Genomic DNA, 27,340 nt, shown 5'->3' on the forward strand with positions numbered 1-27,340 from the left:
TAACTACATCATCATATGGAAGGAAACGTAAATGGATGGAGACACATATGGATCACATTAGTTTACTGTAAAGCTACGTCTTAGTTGGTGCTAATCTTGGCGAGAGCCGAGTTCAAATCAGCATGAAGTTTTAACATCTACTCTCGTGTAATGGAAATCAAACCAATCCTTTTCTTTTACATATATTCTTGTATTACTTCTCACCAGAATACATTCTTCTAAATCCATCTTCTCCAGCTCATGACAATTCTGAAACAAAACACATATCCTGGCTGGTTAGAAACTTGTAATTTTAATATGAAACCATAATGTGTGCACTGCAGCACAAAAATTTTACTTACCCTGGCTAAAACTGTGAAACCAGCGTCTGTCAAATGGGAACATCTTGCACCCTCAAGAATTCTAAAAAAAAAAAAAAAAAAAAAACCACAAAAAAAGCAAGCCCATTTCCAATGTCCTGACTTGAGATCTCTTTATTCTTTAGTGTCTGAATTATAGCTCACTGCTATTGTGATGTCATTGATTGAACCCATTTAAATCATTCCTTTCTGACAGCTACAGTGTGAACTGATGTAAGCAAGAACACTCAAGAGCATGTGAGGTTGCTGTCTAATAAACTTTGGATTCACAGACTTTGAGAGTGTTTTTGCATTTAGACAATGGAATTATTGATATACAAAGCTGCTGTTTAAATGAAGGGACCTTCTTATCAATGCAATGAGAAGCCCTGAGCTCTCCCAAACACCCTTTCACACTCTCTGGTCAACTGTTTCATCAAACAGCTATCTCTTTAGACGGTGCTAAATATTCCACCCCCCTTGAGAGATTTCATATCCTTTCTTTACTTGTTTATAAATCAGTACAAATAATGCAAGATTTATTTTTTTTCCCTGCAGTGTTCTCACAATAAAGAGCTAAATTATGAATCCAAAAAAGTAGAAAGCAAAGGAAGTTAAGGTTGATATTTCCATCTATGTCAAAGGACTGGAGACATGACAGCTGTTGTCAGTGTTCCGGCAATCCCTCAAATTCACACTCACTGGTTCAGACAGATTTCAACACTTAAACTACACGGCTTATAAGCTTCATGCTTGTGGGTAACTGGCAACTCAGATGATACACAGATGTACAAGAAGACTCGTTCCTCCCTACATCTACACAAAGCTCAATTACAGCAGAGGCACATGTGATAAAATAAAGGGATCCCCTAGCCAGGATCCAACGACATCTGAATGTGTTACAAGGACATTTACTCTTGCTGTATTGCAATCTTCCATTTTTTAATTTTTTTTAATGACATTACAGCAAGACTGGCAGAATCAACATCATATAAAAATACAAGCCAGTTGGGACTGAACCTTTAAATGGTTGCTTATGAAAAAGAAAACACATTATGATTTTCTTACCATTTTTTTTTTTTTTTTTTAGATTATTTTTTAGGCTTAGATCTTTACCTAGAGCTCCAATGTCTCGTGGCTTGAATCAATGGAGGTTGGGGGTTCTTCCAGATAAGGCAGTGCCTGTGTTAGCCCAGGGGGCTACTACAGCAATACTGTAAGACGTCTGCACCATTTTAGACTGACACACATCCTGTACCGTCCTGGCGAGTACTTACTTGAGTCTGGGGCAGTTGAACCCAAGGGCTGTCAGGGAAGCATCAGTGATGTTTGAACACCCGGAGAGACACAGAATTTCAAGTTTATGGCATCCTCTGCATAAACTTACTAATCCTTCATCTGAGACCAGCTACAAATTGTAAAAGGAATACACATGTGTTAAAAACACTATTAGATTTTAGTTTAAACATATGCAAAAAAACAGATGAAGTGGTCAGAAGAGGTATTCTTAAATGAGAAATTCTTAAACTGAATCTCAAGGCTTAAGGTTGTTGATTTCTCCCAAGCCAGCACTGCCAGCTATGGCACATTGTGTGGGGATATCCCATCGGGACAAGCCTCAGCTGGATTTTATAACATTGATAAATCCTCTTGGATTACATCAAGCACCTATTTTTCGGGGGAATATCGGGATAACCACAAGACAGAAAATACAATTAAGGGGGGGCGTTAGCCCCGCGGGGTAGAGGTTGATCAAAACTGACCCCTAAGCCACCACACACATTTCACTTGTGACCCAATCTGGATCCGAACCCAGGACTCCAAGGCATGGTTCTCAGTGAGGAGGAAAGATTGCGTTTTGTATTTGTATAGCATTGGAAGTAAAATCTGTTTACGTCTGTTTGATCTCAGTCCATCACAAATATCACATGAACAGTAAAACATGTATCCTTTATATGTCTATTATTGCCACTCTGCTTAAAGAGACTATATAACGTAATTCGCAAAAAATAACGCATACCCATTTTTCTAATTTTGGTAGAACTTCTGCAAGTTATATAAAGGTTGAAAGTGTTATACAGGTGCTCATTACAGTGATTTGCAGAAGTATTCATCTCCCTGCAAAGTTTTCACATTTTGTTGGCACCTGAGCATACTCCACAACACTTTCAAATTAGACTTTACATGTAGAATCTACACAAACTACTCCACATTGATAAAGTTAAAAAATATAAATAAGTAAGATTTACAGAGAAAAAACTGATTAATCTCAGTTGCATAAGTATTCAACCCCTCAGCCTGTGTGTACTCAAAGTGGTTTAACTTATAGATAATTTCCCACAGGTATATAAAGACTTTCAAGCTGCAACTCACATAGTGATCCAACAAAGCAACCATGAAGACCAAGGAGCTTTCGAAACAAGTCATGGATAAAGTGGTAGAGAGGCACAGAGCAGGAGAAGGGTATAAGAAAATTTCAAAGGCACTGATTATCCCTCTCAGCACAGTGAAGTCCATCATTAAGAAGTGGAAGATGCATCACACCACCCAGACACTACCCATATCAGGTCACCATCCCAAACTGAGCAGCCGGGCAAGCAGGAAACTGGTTCGGGATGTCACTCTGAAGCCAACAATGACCTTGAGAGATCTGCAAAGGTCTGTGTCTGAGATGGGAGTCAATGTTCACACATCAACAATAAGCTGGTCCCTACACAAAGCTGGCCTGCACAGACGGGTGGCAAGAAAGAAGCCATTACTCAAAAAGCCTCATCTTAAAGCATGTATGGAGTTTGCGAAAAGGCATGTAGATGATACTGCAGACATGTGGAAAAAAGGTTTTGTGGTCAGACGAGACAAAAATTGAACTTTTTCGGTCTAAATTCCAAGCATTACGTCTGGCGCAAGCCCAACACTGCACATCACCCAGTCAACACCATCCCAACTGTCAAGCATGGTGGTGGCAGCATCATGTTATGGGGATGCTTCTCTTCAGCAGGGACTGGGAAGCTTGTCAGGATAGAGGGGTGAATGGAGGGTGCAAAGTACAGGCGAATCCTTAAGGAAAACCTGTTTGAGTCAGCCAAGACTCTGAAACTGGGGAGGAAATTCACATTTCAGCAGGACAATGACTCGAAGCACAAAGTCAAAGCCACACTGGAGTGGTTGAACAAGAAGAGAATTAATGTTCTTGAGTGGCCCAGTCAAAGTCCTGACTTGAATCCAATCGAAAATTTATGGCAAGACTTGAAGATTGCAGTCCATCGACGATGCCCAAAAGAACTGGAGCAATTTTCCCATGAAGAATGGGCAAAAATTTCACCATCCTACTGTGCAAAGCCAGTAGAGACCTATCCAAAAAAACTCATACCAGTAATTGCTGCAAATTGCTTCTACTAAGTACTGACTTAAGGGGCTGAATACTTATGCAACCTGTACATTTCATTTTGTACATTTTCTTTGCAAGTTTTGCTGACATTTAACCTCCTCCTCATATAACAGTGTTCAGTTTAACCACTACAGCTTTGAATAAAAAAAGTTTTTTTGAAAAACTGTGCATACATTATTTTTAATTCGACAAAATGTATAAACTTTGCAGGGGAGGTGAATACTTCTGCAAACCACTGTATACTAAGATAACAGTATTTTATAAAGTATACTATGGTGTTTTTTAAAGGGTATTTTCTAAGAGAAGTGTATTATTCTAAGAGGAGGGATATAAACCCAAGGCTGTTGTGGCAGTCTGGCTCGCAGTGGTGAGGGTGATGACGTCACGGACCAGGAAGTAACTGAATCACAAACAGTGGATGGGCGGGTGAAGCTGAGTGCAGTAGCACTCAGCGTATTTATTAACAAACAAAATATTAAACAAACCAACAAAACACAAAACAAAAGGGCACGAGGGCCAAACGAATGAACAAACAAACAAGTAAGTGACGTGCTGGGTAATCCAGCACGTTTTAGCAATTGTTTTCCAAATGTGGCTTTCTCTCCTCTCTCCGCTCTCCCGTACTCTCCTCTACACTCTCAACCCCAAATGCAGAGAGCTGCAGGTTTATATACTCTGGCCGAGGGATTTAACTAGTTGGTAATTATCTTATTATCCCCCGGCCAGAGTCTGCACGCGTTTGGTAAGGATGCATGACTGTCAGCTATTTAAGTAATCAGTAGCTGATCAGCCATGCATCCTCACGGGGTTTTTAAATAATAATAAAAGACGCGGCGCTTTTACCCGCGCCGCAAACAAAAATACAAATAATAATAAATAGGGGCGGGACACTCCGCCACACTGTGCAGGCATGCTCATTATACACAGGGTGTGCATTACATATTCCAAAATCTGTCATCCACCAGCAAGCTTGCATCCTCAATGTGCTGATCCATACATTTCTTTGAGTTCCAAGGTAAGTAGTCCCAAAAAGACACAGGCTTATGCCCGTGCTTAACTGCAAAATAAAACCAAACGCTGCTTACTGTACAAGACTGCATGTTGATCGTCATGAGTTCTGGACAGTGCTTGTGAAGGTGCTTCAGTGCTTCATCATCGAGCTGCAAACCAGGGGTAAAGAAAATCAAAACAGTTGTTCATGTCATTTAGTATTTCACTGATGCCGTTTCTGCTTTATCTTCCCACCCTCCACAACCTGCTCAATCACCCCGGCCTAGCAGCAGAGAGTGGCTGGGTTCATTGGGTGTGGGGGACTCCCCATGGATGACAACCACACACCAAGATATGCAAACCACATTTTTGAGACTTAAAGGAATACTTGACTGCTCTGATAACTTCTTTTGGCAATTTCCAGAAAAGGATCTGCAGTTTTTTAATTAGTATTATTATATACAGTATATTTATAATTTTTTGTGAGCTGCTGAAATGTCATTAATACTGTGTCCCTGTGGCAGGCTGTCAGTTTAATAAAAGCGCTCACAGTGCCTGTGCAAAAACACTGCCACAGTACGCCGAGCACAAAGCGTAGGAGGGAACATTTGCCGAATTACAGGACAACATTATATTAGAAAAGGCTGTAAATCTAAGTTTAATAGATTAAACTGGGTAGATGACTGTTAAAACTACCATACACATTTTTTTATGAAAAAGGAGATTTGATTTAGTATGTATTATAGTCATCTTTATATTTTGTATTTTTTTTCAAATCTGACATACATCTTCACATGCAGTATCTCCATAAAAAAAGGATGTTTGGTCAGATAATATGCAAAGTAACTGCACAGCTGTTTAGTATTTTTATTTTCGTTAACCGTTTAAACATTTAAAACAACCTCAATATTATGACAGAATTTACAAACATCACATGCAGCATTTTTAACTGGAATCAAAGAATTACCACATGCCATGTTAGAGCCATATGGTGTGTTATTTATTAATCACCAAGTATGTAAAACAAACTTGCGTTGCTGAATCACTAAATACATAGCATTAACTCCCTGGAGAGTACTGTAAAGAAAAGCAGAGTATTATGTTGACTTCTGTAAAATAAATTAACATCATTTTTATCAGCCATGTTCTCAGTGTTAAACAAAGAAGATATCACATAATCAGGAGGCATGCTTTCACCGGGTGTATAGGGGTCTTGTGGCTTTTTAATTCAATGTAGCAACACACAGGCTCTCATTGTCAGTGAGTGCGAGAGTTGCTGCAGATTCTAAGAGCGAAAGTGTGATCTACGGGCGCCTGCGGGCTTGCCTGTAAGCTGCCCGAGAGCTGCGTTGTCCTCCGACGCTGTAGCTCTTGGGTGGCTGCATGGTTAGTCCGCAGTGTGAAAAAAAGCGGTCGGCTGACGGCACACGCTTCGGAGAACAGCGTGTGTTCGTCTTCGCCCTCCCGAGTCAGCGCAGGGGTGGTAGCGGTGAGCTGAGCTTAATAAAATAATTGGCCATTCCAAATTGAGAGAAAATAATAAAAATAATTGGCAACGACTAAATTTAAAAAAAAAAAAAGAAAGTGTGATCTACCTCCCCAAATATTCTCTTTGTTCTCATAACTATGAAGTTCATCAAAGGGATGATGGGAATGTTACACTGCAGCCATTCTGCATGGAGCTATATGAAGCACAGTCTACAGATTGCAATTAGCTCTGAAATAGGAATGGTATTCCTCACCAACCTGTGTGCAGCCTCTAAGAAATAAAGCTCTTAGACCGCCACATCCTCTCACCAGAGCTTCAATACCATCCTTAGTCATTTGATCACACCAAGAAATGTTCAGGTGCTCCAGATTTCTGCAGCCCTCACTGAAGTGAAAAAATTATAGCAATTATCCCCCCAGATTTTGTAATCACAAAATAAACAAAACAAAACAAAAAAAAACAGACATAAACCTTCCAACACTTCAGAATCTGCCCTGCTTCACCATCTGAGTCTCACCATTTTGATATTACAATTACCAAGGTGGGAAATTATTTATAGTTCTTGAAGTAAAATACAATATTACACTCACCACATTCAAACACTTTAAAATACGGTTCTAAACATACAATCCAGGCACAGAGAGGTAATCCATATTGGTATTTGTATTTCAAATTTGAACAAAACTAACACAATTCTTTAACACATATTGCAATTGGCTGTGATATTCTTCAACTATTTCTATTACTTGCAAATTTTGTGACCCTAGCTTCCCAACCCTTCTACAGTTATAAAAGTGTTATCTAGCTATGATTTACACAAGACTTAAAACATACTCTGTGTATGCATTTGGTGGGAACACTTGATAGCTAATGTGTTATCTGCTGGGGAATCTAAAGTAATTTCATAACTAGGAATTACATACAAATCCTTTGTGTTTTTCTATACAGTATCATCCATAAACCAAAAGTCATGATCTATACCTGTAATACATGTATATATAGCACTTTTATCCTGGACATCTTTTGAGGTTTGCTAGAGATACCCACTAGCAGGGTGCTCCTGATTTAGACTTAATAAGCAACAGTATGCTGGGCCTGGTCAGTGATCACCTCTCTAGGTGGTGCAAGAAGTGGCGATGTTGTCTGAATGACCAGTAGGGGGCACACTTCCCTCCTTTCAGCATGCTGTTTGGGGTGTTGTGAGGTTATGGATCCTGTCTGTCACTAACTGAGGTCATCTAATCTGAAATGGCCCGTGCTACCCTTTTAAAGATAAGCAAGGGACTAGATATACAGTTAGCACTCGTTTATCCAATGCCTCGCATCAGTTTCCCGACTGATAAATTAGTGACGGTTTATGAAACATCCACTAGATTGAGATGCTGAACCAGAAAAAAAAAAAGTTTTCTAACACCATTATCCCAGAAATCACCACTAAAAGCACACAGGTTTTGTATAACAATTTAATTTACAATAACATGCCTGCAGTTTATACTGCACTTTAACTTACAGCACTGGAAAAACAACAAACATTCACACTATAGTTCTGTACTCTTTAGGATATAAATGGTATTTCAACAAGCAGTGAAAAACACATTCAAATAGAATTATACCGACAGCTTGCAACACTGAACTGTACAGTAATGAAAAACATTACAGTACATCCTTGTTATAACTAACCTGTTGGGGTCCAAGCCTTTTGTTTGTTATATCGAAGGGTTCATTATAGTGAAAGGACAATCAAAATGAACAATAAACTGTTGGGAGCAAATAAATGAGATGAGATTGTGAATAAAAATAGAATTACATGTACCTGTTCATCTCATGTATGCAGCATTCTGCCTTTGCTTTATCCTATTCGTTAAATAATTAAAATGCAGTACAAAAAGCAAAAATCCCAAAGCTAAACTTTTAATCAAAATCAATCTGACATGAATCATTTCAAAGTGCACCAAATCTTAATCGAATATGCAAGAATCCCAAACTGAGCTTTTATTCCAAATCAACCTGACATAATTCTATTTCTGTTTATTCGCTTCTCTCTCTGCTTCACAACAACAGCAGCAAACACTCCCCCTTTCACTGGTTTTTAGTCCCGCCTTGTCCCACTCCACGGCCAATCACCAGTAGCTACGGTGTTCCGTGCCTGTCGCCCATAGGCTGATACACAGCCCCTCCTACTCCAAGCGCTCCTGCACTTCACAGACCTCACATACGTTAAAATATTATCTTTTTTTTAAATTAAGGTTCGTTTTAATGAAGGGCGTTATAGCGAGGGTGTACTGTATATATAAAAAGGACAATCATACAATAAAACGCAAGTGTATGATACAAGTAGTACTGGCAGCTAGCACTTTTACTTTTTCAAGAGCAATATGGGCAATGATACAGCAACTTTTAACTTTGTTCAGTAAGTTAACAAATCAAAAAAATGTTTAGAATAGCTTTAAATAAAACCAACAAACTAGTAAAATAACGCGTCAAAAAACACACATATCAGTAGGATATCTACAGTTCAGTAGTTACTGACGTGTGCATTCTCACCGCTTCCTGCTTGTTTTTAACCCAGGCGCATTTCTTGGATGGATAACAGAGTTAATAACCAGCAGTGTAGTGCAAGTGTAACAAAAAATGCAGACGGAGTCAGAAAGTGCTTGTGACGGTTATATGCAGTACTTTATAATAGAATCAATCTGTTACAGCGCTAACCGACGGCTGAATTAGAGATGGATTGATGAGTGGCATATAAATGAGTGCTGACTGTACAAAAAAAATGCGTCTCAGTGAAACTAGCTAGCCCTGTATACATATCTTTAAAAAATGTGATTATAATTACTACAATAATAATAATAATAATAATAATAATAATAATAATAATAATAATAATAATGAATATTCTAGAGGATGGGAAAGTCTTACCTTACAGCCTTTAAAGAGTTGTTTGTTAGAGTCACACACGATGTTAAGTCCAAAAATTTCAGTTTGGAACAGAATTTGCTAAGGCTAATACATGTGCTGGAAAAAAAGAGATGGATACACAGATGTTACTAGGACTCCTGTGGATCCCCAGCCCACCACTGCTTCAAAAACACTCCATTCAAACAACACTTACCTGTCAGTGATCTTTGTGCAGCCATTGAGGTTTAAATTCTCAATGTTTCTGCAGTTCTGGGCAAATGTCCTGCAAAACAAAAAGCAAGCCTGCCTTGTCACATCATCAAAACATTTGATTTTGGGTGTGATAGAGAATGTTTCTTGTAGCACTGTAGAAGACTTTTGAAACATTTGTTACCATTTCATGTCGTTTGTGTCTGAAGCAGTAAATAACTGTAGATCTTAAAAAATAGGCTTTTAAAAGCTACTTCAATATTTGACGTAGTTGTTGTAATTCATTTATCCGTAGAAATACTGCATTAAAAATACTTTTTTTTTTTTTAAATTAAATTGGTAGCTTTTCCATGATAGCAATTTGACCTATTATATTATAGGGGAAAAAAAGGTATGGATATTTTTTATGTTGTAAAAGCAGACATTAACTGAACTTTATGCAAGTACAAGCTCGGACTCTTGCATTTTGCGATAATTCTGCATTACAAAATGCATCAAGTAGACTGGGATTACATCTTAAGTTGATATATCAAGCCTTTTGTTATGTTTTAAACCCAAATATCACCTTGTAGTTCTTTTTACAATAGGCGTACTTAAAATTGAATTCATCCTGCAAAGCTCTAACTTCATTTAAATGTATGAAAATTAGCAGAGCGGTGCCAGGGTGCAAACAGTGACAATACCGTTCTTAAGAACCTCACATCCAAACCATAACAAGTTTATTTGAAAGAGTAAGTGTTATAAGTTGTTTGGCCGTGGTAGATTTCTGAGTGTTATAATTGGTATCGCAACGGTAAGTGTGTTTACCATAAATGAGTTTGTATACAGTAATAGCGGTTAAAAACTACTATTGTAGTTAGACAAAAAATGTGACTTTTTTTGTAGCTCAAAAAAGTAGTGCTTCAATGCCTGTGAATTTCTAGCTTCCCCTAGTATATACACCATTGGTATTGCTTAACATTTCAATAATGATGGCTGTGCGAAAGATGAACTTTATAGTACTGTACATCTAATATTATTTACCCAAAGTTTGATGACATAAAAACTGATCTTCGCACGTTTGTGTACTTTTTGTATTTGTGTTTTTTGTTTTTGTATTTGTGTTTCGTGCTTTTGTTTTTTTGTGCTTTCAGTTTTTTGGATTTGTATTTTTCAATTCGTAGTTGTTTTTCGATTTGCATTTTTTCGATTTGTATTTGTGTTTTTTATTAATATTTGTGTTTATTTGAATTTGTGTTTGAATTGTATTTGTGTTTTTTATTTGTATTTGTGTTTATTTGTATTTTTTGATCTATATTTGTTTTATTTCTATTGTTCGATTTGTATGTGTGTTTTTTTTCGATTTGTATTTTTTTATTTGTATTTGTGTTTTGCACTTCAGGGCCACTGTATCTCCTGATCTATATGTAATCATATTGAATAAGCTGCATCAGTAAGTAAATTGTTTCACTAATTGTGGATTTAATGTTAAAATGAAATCATGGTAAACAGACATGTAACTGATACAGCTTTCTAACAAAAATAAAACAAAACTCTGTAGCATATCTTTTCAAACACACTGTAGATGGGCCTTTAATTTATTAATGAACACATAAGAACATAAAAGAAGTTTACTGAATGAGAGGAGGCCATTCGGCCCATCTTGCTCGTTTGGTCGTTAGTAGCTTATTGATCCCAGAATCTCATCAAGCAGCTTCTTGAAGGATCCCAGGGTGTCAGCTTCAACAACATTACTAGGGAGTTGGTTCCAGACTCCGACAATTCTCTGTGTAAAAAAGTGCCTCCTATTTTCTGTTCTGAATGCCCCTTTATCTAATCTCCATTAATGACCCCTGGATGCTCGGTGGTCCAGTGGTTAAAGAAACAGGCTTGTTACCAGGATGTTCCCAGTTCAACTCCAGCTCAGCACTGTGTGACCCTGAGTAAGTCACTTAACCTCCTTCTGCTCCGCCCCGAAAACCAAAGGCCTATTGTAAGCTACTCTGCAGCAGCAGTTGTGATGCATTGTTCACCCCCCCCTAATCTTTCCAAGTTGCTTTGGATAAAAGCATCTGCTAAATAACTCATTGATAATAATAAATAAAAACTACTGCAAAAAACTCTTTAGATCATTTAATTAAAACCCAGACATACATACATTAAAACTAAACTAAAATAGGTGTGAATTTGGTCTACAAATTTGGCACTGATAATGGTCCACATGTAAGGTATACATTGTATGCAAATGCCTATGTTTAATGCACACAGGCTAGGTGGGGACTTTGGACCTGTGTTGTGGAAAGGGGATTTATCTGCCATTCCACACAGCGCAGCCCTTTAGTCACCTCATCGCTGCGTCCCCCACACTGAGACACCCCCTGAGACTGAGCTGCCGCAGGAACCCTCCACACCGCTTTGAGATGTTCTCCACCACACGACCCTGCAGGGAGAGAGGACAGACTAGCAGAGACACACAAACAAAGCAGGGAATCCAAAACACTGGCAAGGTTACCTTGATAAGAGTCAGGCCTGATTATGACAGCACAGGGGAAAATAGGGACACAGCATTACTGAAGTCCATCACAACTGGACAGTGGTTTATCTAGATTTTTTTTTAACATAACAGAACATGTTTGAGATATCTTTCATCTATGGTAAGATTTATGGAAGTACAGAAAATAAACTAGTTCAATTCTTTGATATGCTTTCAATGATTAATTAGTTTATATTTCACAACTGCTATATATCTTACCATTAAGTGTATCATAAATGTTTGATGACAGATATATTTTTTTAAATGTTGATGTGACGTATACTGTAATTTGTTTTTTAACCGTGAAAGAAATTTAATGGAAACTAACGCCCTCTAATTCTAATCTACAGCAGAGTTTTATAGTGCATCTTGAAATAAAAAATTAAACAGATTTTGAAAAATCTTTAAACAAAAATCTAATTTCTGATTGCTTTTCATAATTTAAAAAAATTACAAGAAAGTAAATTTTGGATATCATAAAACCGGACTTAACCATCAGAAACAACTGGATTTGCAATAGTTTAGTCTTTGTATTGCATGAAGAGCATGTCCGTCCAAAAACGTGGGCTAGGCTATTGGTGAGAAGATTTTTTAAAATTGCTGATTTTATGTACAGTGGTATCCATTAATATTTAATTATATCACATGATTATTCTTATTTTGTAACCTATCTTCCATTCATTCAAATCCAATTATGGACAGACCGGTCAAATCACACTGCTGCTAAGCAGATGCACAGAATTCAACTGAGAATTCACCTAACTAAAACAGAGGTAAACATAATGCAATCCTTTAGGACTTTGAACCCTCAATACAGTAATGTATTATCGACTCCCATCACTTGGTGCCATTTCAATTAAGAAACAACCTTCTCATTACAAAGTCTCCCACCAGGGGGCTCTTGACTACAATTTTATAACTTGGGAGCTCTACATTTATAAAGAAACTAGGGCTATATACCTGATGAGCTACTATCCTTAGTAGAGCTACTATATATATATATATATATATATATATATATATATATATATATATATATATATATATATATATATATAGTGCCTTGCAAAAGTAAAGTATTCAGACCCCTGACCAATTCTCTCATATTACTGAATTACAAATGGTACATTGAAATTTCGTTCTGTTTGATATTTTATTTTAAAACACTGAAACTCAAAATCAATTATTGTAAGGTGACATTGGTTTTATGTTGGGAAATATTTTTAAGAAAAATAAAAAACTGAAATATCTTGCTTGCATAAGTATTCAACCCTTGTGCTGTGGAAGCTCCCAGTTTACACCGATGAAAGAAATTGCCCTAACGAGGACACAATTACCTTACCATTGGCCTCCACCTGTGAACCATTAAAGTTGCTGTCACATTTTCTGGATAAAAACCCCCACTGTTGAAGGATCATTGGTCAGGCTGTGAATCTGAAGGAAAATGAAGACCAAAGAGCATTCTACAGAAGTTAGAGATAAAGTAATACAAATGCATAGATTAGGGAAAGGGTACAAAATAATATCCAAGTGTTTGGATATCCCAGTGAGCACAGTTGGATCAATAATCAGAAAGTGGAAGCTGCATCACACCACCCAGGCACTGCCAAGAAAAGGCCGTCCCTCAAAACTCAGTGCTCAAACAAGAAGGAGACTTGTGAGAGAAGCCACAGAGAGGCCAACAATCACTTTGAAGAAGCTACAGAGTTCAGTGGCTGGGAGTGGAGTAATGGTGCACCAGTCAACCATATCAAGAGCTCTGCATAACACTGGCCTGTATGGGAGGGTGGTAAGAAAGAAGCCGTTACTCAAAAAGTACCATCTGAAAGCACGTCTGGAGTTTGCCAGAAAGCATGAGAGGTGACCCAGCTGCGATGTGGGAAAAGGTTTTGTGGTCAGATGAGACCAAGATAGAGCTTTTTGGCCAAAACTCAAATCGCTATGTGTGGCGCAAACCTAACACTGCCCATGCCTCAAGACACACCATCCCTACAGTGAAGTATGGTGGTGGCAGCATCATGCTGTGGGGATGCTTCTCATCAGCAGAGACTGGGCATCTTGTTAAAATTAAAGGAAGAATGGATGGAGCAAAATACAGGGAAATACTGCAAGAGAACCTGCTTCAGTCCGCTAAAAAAACTGAAGCTTGTGAAGAAATTCACCTTTCAGCAGGACCATGATCCCAAGCACAAGGCCAAAGCAACATTGGAGTGGCTCAAGAACAAAAAGGTGAATGTCCTACAGTGGCCCAGTCAAAGTCCTGATCTCAATCCCATTGAGAATCTGTGGCACTATTTGAAAATTGCAGTCCACAAGCGTCGTCCAACCAACCTGAACAACCTGGAGCAAATCTGCCAAGAAGAATGGGCCAAAATCACTCCGATACAATAGAAACTATAAACATTGAAGATACTTCAACATTTGTAATTCAGTAATATGAGAGAATTGGTCAGGGGTCTGAATACTTTTGCAAGGCACTGTGTATATATATATATATATATATATATATATATATATATATATATATATATATATATATATATATATATATATATATATATATATATATATACAGCTCTGGAAAAAATTAAGAGACCACTGCAAAATTATCAGTTTCTCTGGTTTTACTATTTATAGGTATGTGTTTTTATTCTATAAACTACTGACAACATTTCTCCCAAATTCCAAATAAAAATATTGTCATTTAGAGCATTTATTTGCAGAAAATGACAACTGGTCAAAATAACACTGATTTTCAAGCACAGCTTTCATGTGTCTTGGCATGCTCTCCACCAGTCTTTCACATTGATGTTGGGTGACTTTATGCCACTCCTGGCGCAAAAATTCAAGCAGCTCGGCTTTGTTTGATGGCTTGTGACCATCCATCTTCCTCTTGATCACATTCCAGAGGTTTTCAGTGGGGTTCAGGTCTGGAGATTGGGCTGGCCATGACAGGGTCTTGATCTGGTGGTCCTCCATCCACACCTTGATTGACCTGGCTGTGTGTCATGGAGCATTGTCCTGCTGGAAAAACCAATCCTCAGAGTTGGGGAACATTGTCAGAGCAGAAGGAAGCAAGTTTTCTTCCAGGACAACCTTGTACTTGGCTTGATTCATGCATCCTTCACAAAGACAAATCTGCCCGATTCCAGCCTTGCTGAAGCACCCCCAGATGAGTCCAATTTTGAGCTTTGCCCAACACCTGGTCGTCTAATTGGTTAGACGGAGACCTGGAGAGGCCTACAAGCCACAGTGTATCGCACCCACTGTGAAATGTGGTGGAGGATCGGTGATGATCTGGGGGTGCTTCAGCAAGGCTGGAATCGGGCAGATTTGGCATGAATCAAGCCAAGTACAAGGTTGTCCTGGAAGAAAACTTGCTTCCTTCTGCTCTGACAATGTTCCCCAACTCTGAAGAATGGTTTTTCCAGCAGGACAATGCTCCATGCCACACAGCCAGGTCAATCAAGGTGTGGATGGAGGACCACCAGATCAAGACCCTGTCATGGCCAGCCCAATATCCAGACCTGAACCCCATTGAAAACCTCTGGAATGTGATCAAGAGGAAGATGGATGGTCACAAGCCATCAAACAAAGCCGAGCTGCTAGAATTTTTGCGCCAGGAGTGGCATAAAGTCACCCAACATCAATGTGAAAGACTGGTGGAGAGCATGCCAAGACGCATGAAAGCTGTGCTTGAAAATCAGGGTTATTCCACCAAATATTGATTTCTGAACTCTTCTTAAGTTAAAACATTAGTATTGTGGTGTTTAAAAATGAAAATGAACTTATTTTCTTTGCATTATTCGAGGTCTGACAACACTGCATCTTTTTTGTTATTTTGACCAGTTGTCATTTTCTGCAAATAAATGCTCTAAATGACAATATTTTTATTTGGAATTTGGGAGAAATGTTGTCAGTAGTTTATAGAATAAAACAAAAATGTTCATTTTACCCAAACACATACCTATAAATAGTAAAACCAGAGAAACTGATAATTATGCAGTGGTCTCTTAATTTTTTCCAGAGCTGTATATATATATATATATATATATATATATATATATATATATATATATATATATATATATATATATATACACTGTACCGGTCAAAAGTTTTAGAACACCTCCATTTTTCCAGTTTTTATTGAAATTTACGCAGTTTAATGTCTCAATGTACATAGAACAAATAAACAATTGGAGATAAAAAAGAAATCATGGAATCATTTTGTTTAACAAAATTTAATCTAAATTTTTGACTCAAAGTAGTCACCTTTTGCAGATATAACAGCCGAACACACTCGTGGCATTCTTTCTACAATGGAAATCAAATATTGTTCGGAAAGTTCTTCCCAACACTGTTGCAGAAGTTCCCACAAATGTGTTGCACTTGTAGGTTGCTTTGCTTTCACCCTTCTGTCCAGTTCAACCCAAACCAGCTCGATGGGGTTTAAGTCTGGAGACTGTGCTGGCCATTCCATGATTTGAAGCCTACCGTCTTGTTCTTTTCTTCTAAGGTAGTTCTGACATAGCCTGGAGGTATGTTTTGGGTCATTATCTTGCTGTAGGATGAACCCCTGACCAACGAGGCGTATACCAGAGGGTATTGCATAGCACTGCAAAATGCTGTGGTAGCAGTTTTGGTTCAGGGTGCCACTCACTCTGTGCAAGTCGCCGACTCAGGATCCAGCAAAGAGCCCCAGACCATCACGCTTCCTCCTCCATGTTTGACAGTTGGTGTCACACACCGAGGAACCATCATTTCGCCTACTCGACGGTGTACAAAAATACTGCGTGATGAACCGAAGATTTCAAATTTTGATTCATCAGTCCATAAGACCTTCTTCCAGTCTTCAGTAGTCCACTGGCGGTGCTTCATGGCCCAGGCAAGCCTCTTTTTCTTATTTTGCCATCTTAGCAATGGCTTTCTTACTGCCACTTGACATGTCAAACCTGCAGCTCGAAGTCTTCTCTTCACAGTTGAAACTGAGACTTGCTTACTTCGACCAGTGTTAAGCTGTGCTTGAAGCTGTTGTCCTGTGAGCCGCCTATCACGCAAGCTGTTGACTCTCAGAAACTTGTCTTCTGATTCTCTTGTGGCTTTGGGTCTGCCAGACCTCTTCCTGTCAGAGTTTCCTCCAGTTTCCAAGTGCCTTTTGATGGTGTAGGAAACTGTACTCACTGACACCTTGGCTTTCTTTGCAATTTCTCTAAAGGAAAGACCTACACTTTTAAGGGTTATAATGGTCTGTCTGTCTTCCTTTGTTAATTGCCTTTTTCTCGCCATTATGAGAGCAATATACTACTTCCTGCAGTACAATACTGTCCAAATAATGCTTAAGAGGGTGTAGTAACACAGTCTGTTCCAACACTGCTTTTATACAGACAGAGGGTTTGTAAGTAATCAACAAAAGTTGGGACACCTGTAGGAATTGTTAGCATCAACTTTCAAGGCTTAATTTACTTCCATTGCTGCAGAACAGCTGTAAGTTGTTAACCCATTATTTGTTCCCTGAAAAAGGCCTTTTCGTATAACTCTGAAATGTACATTATTTTTCAGTTTTTGGTAACCTAAACTTTTTTTTTTAACCTCTGGCAGTTTATCGCTTACCTTTGTACCATTTCAGGTTATTCACTGGACTTGAACTGCTTAAATTTCAATAAAAACTGGAAAAATTGGGGTGTTCTAAAACTTTTGACCGGTAGTGTATATATATATTGATATAAAGCTGGTACATTAAAGATATTCCTGTCAATCACTCAATTTCAATCACTCAACTACACCCACAATTTGTGTTTTTTAGGCACTTAACAAATCTGTCCCAACTGAACACATTTTCCTTAAAATTACGTTATTTTTGCAGTTCATTATCTATCCAGTTTAATTCACCATTCCTGAATTATCAAAAATAAAATTATATTTAAGATTCTTTAATATTGACCTAATGTACATTATTATTATTCATTAAATTCACCTGCAATTTGAACGTTAACAACCGTTTATCGTCTTTTTTTATTACAGATACTAATATCCATGTATTATAAAAAAAATAATAGGACGTCACATAAACCCTAGACATTATAGTTGATTCAACATCATGCAATTGTAACACTAGCATTCTATATATGTTCAGCAGCAATCTGCCACATAGTGTAATTTTGTAGATTTTTTAAATAAAATATAATAATTGATCCAGCATAATGCAATTGACATATCCAAATTCGATCATGATTTCAGATTATTTCATCATCAGTATACCACAGATCCATACAATAGAAACTATAAACATTGAAGATACTTCAACATAATGTAATTGAAATATCAGAGATTTCATATTAAAAGGACACAAATTGACTCCTTCATTGAGACCAATTGTTTCTAATGTTTGGAGGGCAAATATCCAGTATGCTTCACTCCGTAGCAACAAAAGTATCAAATTCCCACCTCGAGCTGCTAAAGTTCATTTCTCCACCCCCACAAATAGTAATGAATGAGGAGATGATCCGTGACCAGCTTTCTTTATAGTGTTTGGCAATTGCATATTCTTGATTTTGGTTCCTAATTGCTTCTTTATGTTCAGAGACCCCTATTTTGAAGGCTCTTTTTGTTTGACAAGTTAACATATAAATTACTCCAATTGTATTACAGTTAATGAAACCTTGAATTTGTCTTTTTTACCCGATCTTAGGTGATTAATAGTTTTAGTATTTACAGTATTTGAGCAGTGGACACAATGTCCACATTTAAAATTACCATCCGGTGGATTAGATAACCATGTAATTGCTTTGTCTACTTCTGGACTAAATGAATGAACCAATCTGTCTAACGTTTTTTGCACATTTAAAAGCAATGCAGGGCAGTTTGTCTGTTATCAAATTCAAAGAATGATCACTTTTTAGTACCTGCCAATGTTTGAAAAATATCCCCTTTATATCATTAGACAAATAATTAAATTCAGAGGTAAAACACATCATCGTTAGATCACTTTCAGTGTTTTTAAACTTTCTTTTTAAGAAATATCCCTCAACCACAATCTTTAGCTTTGTACATTGTTTCTTTAAGAATACGGTCGTCATATCCTCAGGTAATTCATTTCTTCAGATTTAATTTCAATTTGTGACTCTGTGCTACAGTTCCTTCTTACCCATAAGAATTGACCTTTCGGTATATTTATTATCATTGAGTGTGGATGTTTACTTTTTACCAGCAATGAATTCCAATCCATTGGCTCTTACCTTTAGATATTTCTAAGTCTAAAAAATGTATTCTATCTAGATCAGATTCATATTTAAATTTTACATGACTATTTACAGATTTAATATAATGCACAAAATGATCAAGCTGAGTCTTCGATCCCTTCTATATTAATACGACATCATTAATGTATCTAAGCCATAGAAATAAACGGTAAAAATATGTTATCATTATTGTAGATTAATTTCTCCTCCCAAAATCCCATATACAAATTGACATAATTTGGAGCAAATGCTGCACCGTTTATCTGGGAAAAATATTGACCCTCAAACACAAAATACAGTACACCCTCGCTATAACAAACTGTAGGAGTCCGAGCCTTTTGTTCGTTATAACGAAAGGACAATCAAAATGAACAATAAACTGTTGAAGTTAATGAGATGAGATTGTGAATAAAAGTAGAATTACATGGACCTGTTCACATCATGTATACAGTATTCTGCCTTTGCTTTATCCTATTCATTACAGAATTTATATTATCTTATTTATTTATTTTTAATTTGGGGAGCAGGGACCAGGTTTGTTATAGCCGAAGGTTCGTTATAATGAAGGGTGTTATAGCGAGGCTGTACTGTAATTGGAATTTAAGCACAAATCAAGTAAATCTCTAATTAATTGAGAGGGTGGAATAACCTCGGAAGGTCTCGAATTTAAATAGAAGGTGACAGCATCAATGCCCCCTGAAGAAATGCACTCCAAATTTATTACCCGAAGATATGACGACCGTATTCTTAAAAGAAACAAATGTACAAAGCTAAAGATTGTGATCGAGAGACACTTCTTAAATAAAGTTAAAAATACTAAAAGTGATCTAACAGTATCTTGTTTTACCTCTGAATTTAATTATCTGTCTAACGATATAAAGGGGATATTTTTCAAACATTGGCAGGTACTAAAAAGTGATCATTCTTTGAATTCGATAACAGACAAACTGCCCTACATTGCTTTTAAATGTGCAAAAAACATTAAAGACAAATTGGTTCATTCATTTAGTCCAGAAGTAGACAAAGCAATCACATGGATATCTAATCCACCGGATGGTAATTTTAAATGTGGACATTGTGTCCACTGCTCAAATACTGTAAACACTAAAACTATTAACTGTTTCATTAACTGTAATACAATTGGAGTAATTTATATGTTAACTTGTCAAACAAAAAAAGCCTTCAAAATAGGGGTCTCTGAACATAAAGAAGCAATTAGGAACCAAAATCAAGAATATGCAATTGCCAAACACTATAAAGAAAGCTGGTCACGGATCATGTCCTCATTCATTACTATTTGTGGGGGTGGAGAAATGAACTTTAGCAGCTCGAGGTGGGAATTTGATACTTTTGTTACTAAGGAGAGAAGCATTCTGGATATTTGCCCTCCAAACATTAGAACCAATTGGTCTCAATGAAGGAGTGAATTTGTGTTCTTTAATATAAAATCTAATTTAATTTAGATATGTCAATTACATTATTCTGATACTGACCTTAAGGTTAGGGTTTCGGTATAGGGAGAGGATTGTTCATTGTTTTATTAACAATAACATGATAGCCAATCAGAGTGCAGTGTCCTGACAGGAACATTTCGTGGTACCTTTGTAAGCACTGCGAATGAAGGCTCCCACAGCGTAGCTCTCGCAGGGAGCTCACACAGGGTAGTGCTGTGTGTGCAACTGGGAGCCTTCGTTCTGCAGCAATACCACCCTCGAGTGGATGCGAGATCAGAAGTTTGAATGGGTTTATTAAAAAAAAAAAAAAAGAAAAAAGTTCATTTTTAAAAACGTTTTGGTAAAGTTCCCTATACTGGCACTCAAAAGTAAAGCGAATGTGTTTATGTATTAGTTACATTTGTCTATTGGATTTTGTCATAATTATTTTGTTTACCTATATAGTGCTTAAGTGCATATTCTTTTTAAAGCATGATATTTAATTTGAAGATCTAGTTTAAATGCACAGTTTGTATTGTATTCGAGAAATGTTGCCAAATTAAAATCTGTATTGGATGCGAGGGTTTCAGTGATGTTGAGACATGCATTTATAACTTCTCGTCTTGATTATTGCAATTCTTTGTTTGTTGGGATACCTGCCACTAAACTCAGAAGGCTTCAGCTTGTTCAGAACACAGCTGCCAGACTGCTTTCTCATACTCGTCATTCAACACATTACTCCAGTGCTCAGGTCCTTACATTGGTTACCAGTGAGCTACCAAACTGATTTTAAAGTTGCTGTAATAGCTTATAAAGCCCTTCATGGATTAGGGCCATCCTCTCTCCAAGAACTATTAACTCTCTATATTCCTAGTCGTTCTTTGAGATCAAAAAATGCAGAACTTTTAATTGTTCCAGAAAGTCGTCTTGAAACAGCTGGAGCCAGATCTTTTTGCTGTTGTGCTCCTCGTTGTGGAACTCTATTCCGATTACCATTAGGCAGGCTGAAACACTGGATTCTTTTAAATCTAAATTGAAAACATACTTTTAAGGTGCTTTTAAATAATTAGTTATAACTGTATTATATAACAAGGGGCAAATCTTTGACTCTCCCATTGGTTAAACCTACTGAAGACCGTCAACTGTTTATGTCCCGCCTCCGCTCACTATTGATTGGACTGACGCTGAGAAAATGCAGTTCTTCTATTGGTTGATTTTATTTTATATACAAAAATAAAATTCTGCATGATTAAATTAAATCAAATAAAATTAATCTGCGATCAACTCTTTAGTTGATTAATCTATTAAATCAGAGCTGCCCTAATATACACACCCACACTCACTTTTACCAGTTGTAGGTAGCTGACAGTTTAATTGACTGAAAAAATGTCCTTGCAAAACTTACCTCTATATCTGTCTGAAAGTTGAACAAGTCTATTTTTTGCCAGTTACTTCCGTCTAATGCTAAGACATTCCATGCCTGTAATTAATAAACAAACAAATATGTTAGTTAATCCTGAAGTGTAGTGAAATCAATGATGAAAACAATACTGGAAGTGAACTTTATCGCTGCACTTGTTTTTCAAATTCTCATGCAGCTCCTGGAAGTCCATCTGTTATGTCAATTCGTACAGTTATAAATTCACAATGCAAAAACCACATGTTACTTTACAAGGGGAAATTATTACACTTACTCTTGAATTATAACCCAATGCACAAAGTGTAATTACACAAACAAATAAATGTGTCAGGAAAACAGACTAGAGCAAACAAAAGCAAATGAGAGTCCTGCTGTCCCTTAGGACCACCTTGTAATCAAGCTGTTCCGGCTCACGTGATGAAACCCTGGTGAAATACACTGTGTTATTGGGACTAGGACATGCCTGCTGGTTTGTGGTGCTGAGGTATTGGGGCATTTGCACTTTTTTCGATGAATGATGAATGACTAGGGATGCCCTTTTATGCCTGATTAGACCAGTTAACTAAACTTCATGGTTTTGTTGAATAGATAACTGTCCCCTGAACATTAGGTAAAACATTTTAACAAGCAACCCACAGGTAGTGACACCTCAAATGTTATCAATTTATTACCAATCCAATTAATCCAGAATTATATATTTTTTCAGCATTTTACAAAAAAAAACGGTTTCTGCAATTGAGTTACCACAATGAATGTTGTCTTGGCAATCACAGTTTTAGAAAATGTGACCTTAGGCAATTACTTTGCCTTATGATTGCTGCCACGCCACCATTAAATATCCCATACCTGAAAATCATGGTTTAAAAAACAATATGAATATTAATCTCACTTGGGGGCCTGTCTGCTCAGATGTCTTACACTTGTATTATGCACAGTATGTACCAGCTTGCCTAATGCTCTCTTCACCACGCTGCCCCCTCCTGCCTCTAATCCCTTGTGTCTCCCTACATCCCCTCTCCGCTCCTCCTCTACTGGCTACCTGGTCATGTCTTCCCTACACTCTCCATCCTCCCATGCCCGCTCCTTCTCATCCCTAGCCCGTGTGGTGGAACCAGCTACCGGAGAACTTCAGGACTGCTCCATCTCTCACTGCCGTCCACCGTCTCCTCAAGACTGCACTTGTAGATCTCTTGCTCTACTGCTCCTATTATGCACTGGATTTGCCTGACCTATGTATCACGTTAGTGGATCCTCAGCTAATGCACTGTCCTTGCACTACTATATCATTGTAGCTATAACTTGTTGTAATCCTAACTTGTTGCATCCTAGTTCATAATGTATTTGAATAATATTATTTACACTTACTGAAAACTACACTATTTAAATATCAAGCCCTGTAACACATGTAAGTCACCTTAGACAAAAGGCAACTGCCAAATAAATGAATAACAATAAAATACATATCCCTTTTAACTCTACCTTCAATTCACAGAAGAAAAATAAAAAAAAAAGTGTTTCAATTTCTTTGTCAATTTCTCCAGAAACCACCCAAAATATATTTTGTTGGGAGCATGCAACCCCATGCAAACTGTACATCTGTCTTTTAGAGGTACAGTAATTAAGGATATAAAGCCAAGTTTAGCGTGTGGTGGTTTCTACACACTTGCAAAGCCATGCTGATCTACTGTGACAGCTTGTGCCCTGCCCCCTCGCACTAGAGATGTAAACTGCTTTCACCGCAAGTGCCTTGAAGGAATGCAGCAGCTCAAACTGAAATCAAAACTAAAATCTATCTGGCTTCACCTATACCAATCCTACAGCTCTCATTAGCTAACAAATGTTCCAACATGTGCAGATAAGACACTATACCGTAGTCCGTCATCAATTTATTATTTTTCAATACAGGGCATATTATTAACTATCAATTAACATAAACAAATCCAGAAATGTACATCTCTAGCATTGCGAGAGTCGTGTGACATTTTTTCAATTAAATAATGAAAAATAATAAATAAAATAAAAATAATGAAATGCAGTTTAATCCCTCCACCCCTATATAAAAAACGTGTTTCTATCAAAAAGCTTTTCATAATCACACAGTAGCCCCTCGCTAAACCAGATATGTCTGTCTGACATAAGGAGGTGTCGGGTTTAAAAAAATACAATAAAATCACAGATTTATATTTTTACCTAATGTAATGTGTAGCCTACCCAAAACACATTGGTGTTATTTCAGCGCAATGATTTAAATTTAAAATACATTGTAAAAAAAACTATAAAATGTACATGTGTGCGATTTTATTGTATTGTTTTTGACACCTCCTTATGTCGGACAAACATGTCCGGTTTAGCGAGGGGCTACTGTATGATTATGAAAAGCTTTTTGGGGGTGAAAGTTGGGGCCCCACTATAGAATCTCTATAAAATGAAGGGGCTCCTGAGTGGCGCATCCGGTAAAGGCGCTTTGCGTGGAGCACAGGATGCGCCCTATAGCCTGGAGGTCGTCGGTTCGTGTCCAGGCTATTCCACTGCCTAGTTCGGTAAAATGTAACATTACCCTGAAGTCAAGAGTAATTCCAAATAAATACTGTACATACTTAATTCTGACTTACTGGGTAAGGCATTAACTACAGTCTTACAATTGAACTACAGTACAAAACCTGCTCTTACATTAAAAAAAATCCCTTTCCTTATTTTCCACCTGATAGAAATCGCAGCCATTCAGTCCTGCCTTAATAATAATATAGTCCGTGAAGTTGCTACACTTGATGTAGTTACTGCATTCACTGAGTCTCTTCCTAGTGGTACTAGGCTGTTACAGTTTTCACCTTTTCCCACACACTGAAATAAGGTAAGTGGGAAAACAAGATTGATTCTCAAAGTAAGTGACAGAACAAAGTGTAGTGACTGGTAAACACAGCAACCACACAATGCTCAGCAACAGACCTACACACTACAGCGGAGAATATGTGCATTTCGTATTTCAGAGCTGGTTGTGAGAGAGTGGCTTTTAGATCCCCAAAGCTGAGACAACAGAACTCAAAGAGCAACATGGTTTGGGTTTGAAATATCACAGGTATAACGAATGCATTCTTCTTACTTGTCACAAATATTTCTACAGTTAAACAGAGTAAACGCTCAAGGGGGTTGGTGATCTGTGATCTCAATTCTTGTTATAAAATATTACAGTTCCAGTAACATGCATGAAGCTACAGTCCTAAGAATCTTCTGTTTTGAGGCTTTACTTAATTCAGGCCAACAATGAATTATTTTACTTGAATAAGACAACACAGTTTTATAATGTATTTTATTTAAATGTACAGGAAATGGTAAACAATGCAGTCACAAGATTTCCCTTTTTCTTTCAAGAATGAAATGGAAATAATTGTTACTTAAATGCTGTATGTACGGCAGACAATCTACCATATTCATTCTGAAAGCTGTATTCATTCGTAGTCTCCACACACATCTACGTGTAATTTTAGCCTACTTGAAAATTGTACAGAATTCATTATTGCCGTACCTTTAAAAAATGCTGTATTAATTTGAGCTCATCATAGTCCTTTATAGTCTCAATGAAACATCTTTCACTTTACTTTTTTGCAGCCATTTTATGAAGGAAGGTACTAAAAGCATTCACGTTCCTGACACCATGCCCGTGCCTGTTTTTACATCGGTTCACAATGCATATGCTCAGTTAACTGTATAATAGTGGCGTGTGCAGTGTTGCATAATTTTAGTAGACGAGTCAGGCTTCGTGATTTTGAAGCGGCTGCACCTGATGAAACCGTCCCACTGTCTCCAGTACATGAAAGACATCAAGGTGGACAGGCAAGAACACAGAAGTTGGTTACACAGTTTTTCACAAATTAAAACAGGATAAAATAACCGATTACTATAACATCAGTATGTAGTAGACTATTTAAGAAAGAAATACATGCATTGATTGAAAACCATTACACAGTAACTAAGCTGCATTAAAAAGTCAATATCCAGAAAAAAGAAAAATAGGTAATTATTTCAAACATCTGTTTAAGAACAACGTTTGGGCAACACAACAGATAATACAAAGGAGTTGGATTCACGTTTCAGAAAAGCACTCGTAGCAAACTACAACAAAGGAAATACCTACTGAACGGTATGAAAGAAATATGGAATACGAAAATCCATAATCTGAGCAATAATCAAGAAGTACCACAGAACCAATTCAACTGAAATGCTTGAAAGAAGTGGACGTCCAAAGAAAGCTACAGGAACAGCAAGTTCAGTAAGAGACTCTACAGTGACGAGCTTTTAGTCATTATGCAAATGCGTTGTGGAATACTCCCCCTTTTGAAATTCGTAATGCTGATTCAGTCATTATAATTAACTAAACTTAAAATGCATTTTTACACAAATGCCTATTTCTGTATTGGAGTGTTTTGTGTTTCCATGTTCTCTGTTATATTGTTGAAGTGTGTATTGGATTGTTTTAAATATGAAATATCTTTTGTTAAGTAACTTATTTTGAATGTTTCAGTATTGATGTTTTTATTTTTATATTGTATACTTGTTTTTACTGTGAAGCGCTTTGATGCCTTGGCATGAAAGGCGCTATATAAAATAAATGTGATGACTGATTGAGAATCAGCCGAGAAAATCCAAGATAACAGATAAGGACTTAAAAGAAAGATTTAGAAACATCAGGCATAGTGCACAAAAGACAAAGGCACCTGAACACAGAACAGTTGTATGCAAGTACTGGAGACCTCACTGCACACCACTTTTAAAAGAAAATTCATAAAACAAACCATTTTAAATAAGCCAAGAAATATGAACAGCAATCTGAAGCATTCTCCAACCAACCATTCTCTGGTCTAACGAGACTAAAATATAAATTGTACCCAAAAAATGAACCACAGTATATTTGGAGAATAAAGGGGAAAGCCTTCAATGAAGAAAACCTTGTACCTAGAGTTAAACATGGAGGTGGTTCGATCATGATATGGGGGTGTTTTAGCAGTTCAGGGACTGGAGACATTGACACGTCTGACCATCAGCCATGTATCAAAACATTCTACAAAGAACACTACCATCTGCTCGTAGGCTGATTGGCAGAGTTTATCTTCCAACACAACAATGACCCAAAGCATACGGCAAAGTCAACTCTGGAATTCTTGAAGAAAACAAAAGATAAAAGTTCTGAAATAGCCTTCGCAATCTCAATCCAACAGAAATGCTTTCGACTGATCTGAAAAAAGCCGGAGCTGAAGGAAATATGCAAGACAGAATGGGCCCAGATTTCACCAACACTGGTTAAAAATTATCATAAATGCCTGAAATCCGTAATAAAAGCAAAGGGAGGACACACGAAATACTGAAGCAGGGGTGCCAATACTGTTGTCATGACCTAATACTTATGACCTAATAAATGAAATAAGT

At 37.3% G+C, this 27,340-nt stretch overlaps 1 protein-coding gene across 3 annotated transcripts in view; it reads right to left on the reverse strand.

Moving 5' to 3' along the window:
- LOC117435506 (F-box/LRR-repeat protein 2) overlaps positions 1-27,340 on the reverse strand; it is an 89,178-nt gene that overhangs the window by 16,374 nt on the left and 45,464 nt on the right. For 2 of the 3 annotated variants that reach the window (XM_059012882.1, XM_034058755.3), the window contains exons 4-12: positions 21,905-21,979; positions 11,638-11,732; positions 9,318-9,386; positions 9,125-9,220; positions 6,463-6,589; positions 4,812-4,886; positions 1,616-1,746; positions 342-402; positions 205-249 (exon numbers count right to left, since the gene is read on the reverse strand). In XM_059012882.1, coding sequence (XP_058868865.1) covers positions 205-249; positions 342-402; positions 1,616-1,746; positions 4,812-4,886; positions 6,463-6,589; positions 9,125-9,220; positions 9,318-9,386; positions 11,638-11,732; positions 21,905-21,979 — 774 coding nt within the window. Of the gene's footprint in view, positions 1-204; positions 250-341; positions 403-1,615; positions 1,747-4,811; positions 4,887-6,462; positions 6,590-9,124; positions 9,221-9,317; positions 9,387-11,637; positions 11,733-13,167; positions 13,260-21,904; positions 21,980-27,340 lie in introns of those variants that run through there. The other variant, XM_059012883.1, reaches the window with a different exon arrangement.

The sequence above is a fragment of the Acipenser ruthenus genome, chromosome 3 (assembly GCF_902713425.1).
Source record: "Acipenser ruthenus chromosome 3, fAciRut3.2 maternal haplotype, whole genome shotgun sequence".
Lineage (NCBI taxonomy): Eukaryota > Metazoa > Chordata > Actinopteri > Acipenseriformes > Acipenseridae > Acipenser > Acipenser ruthenus.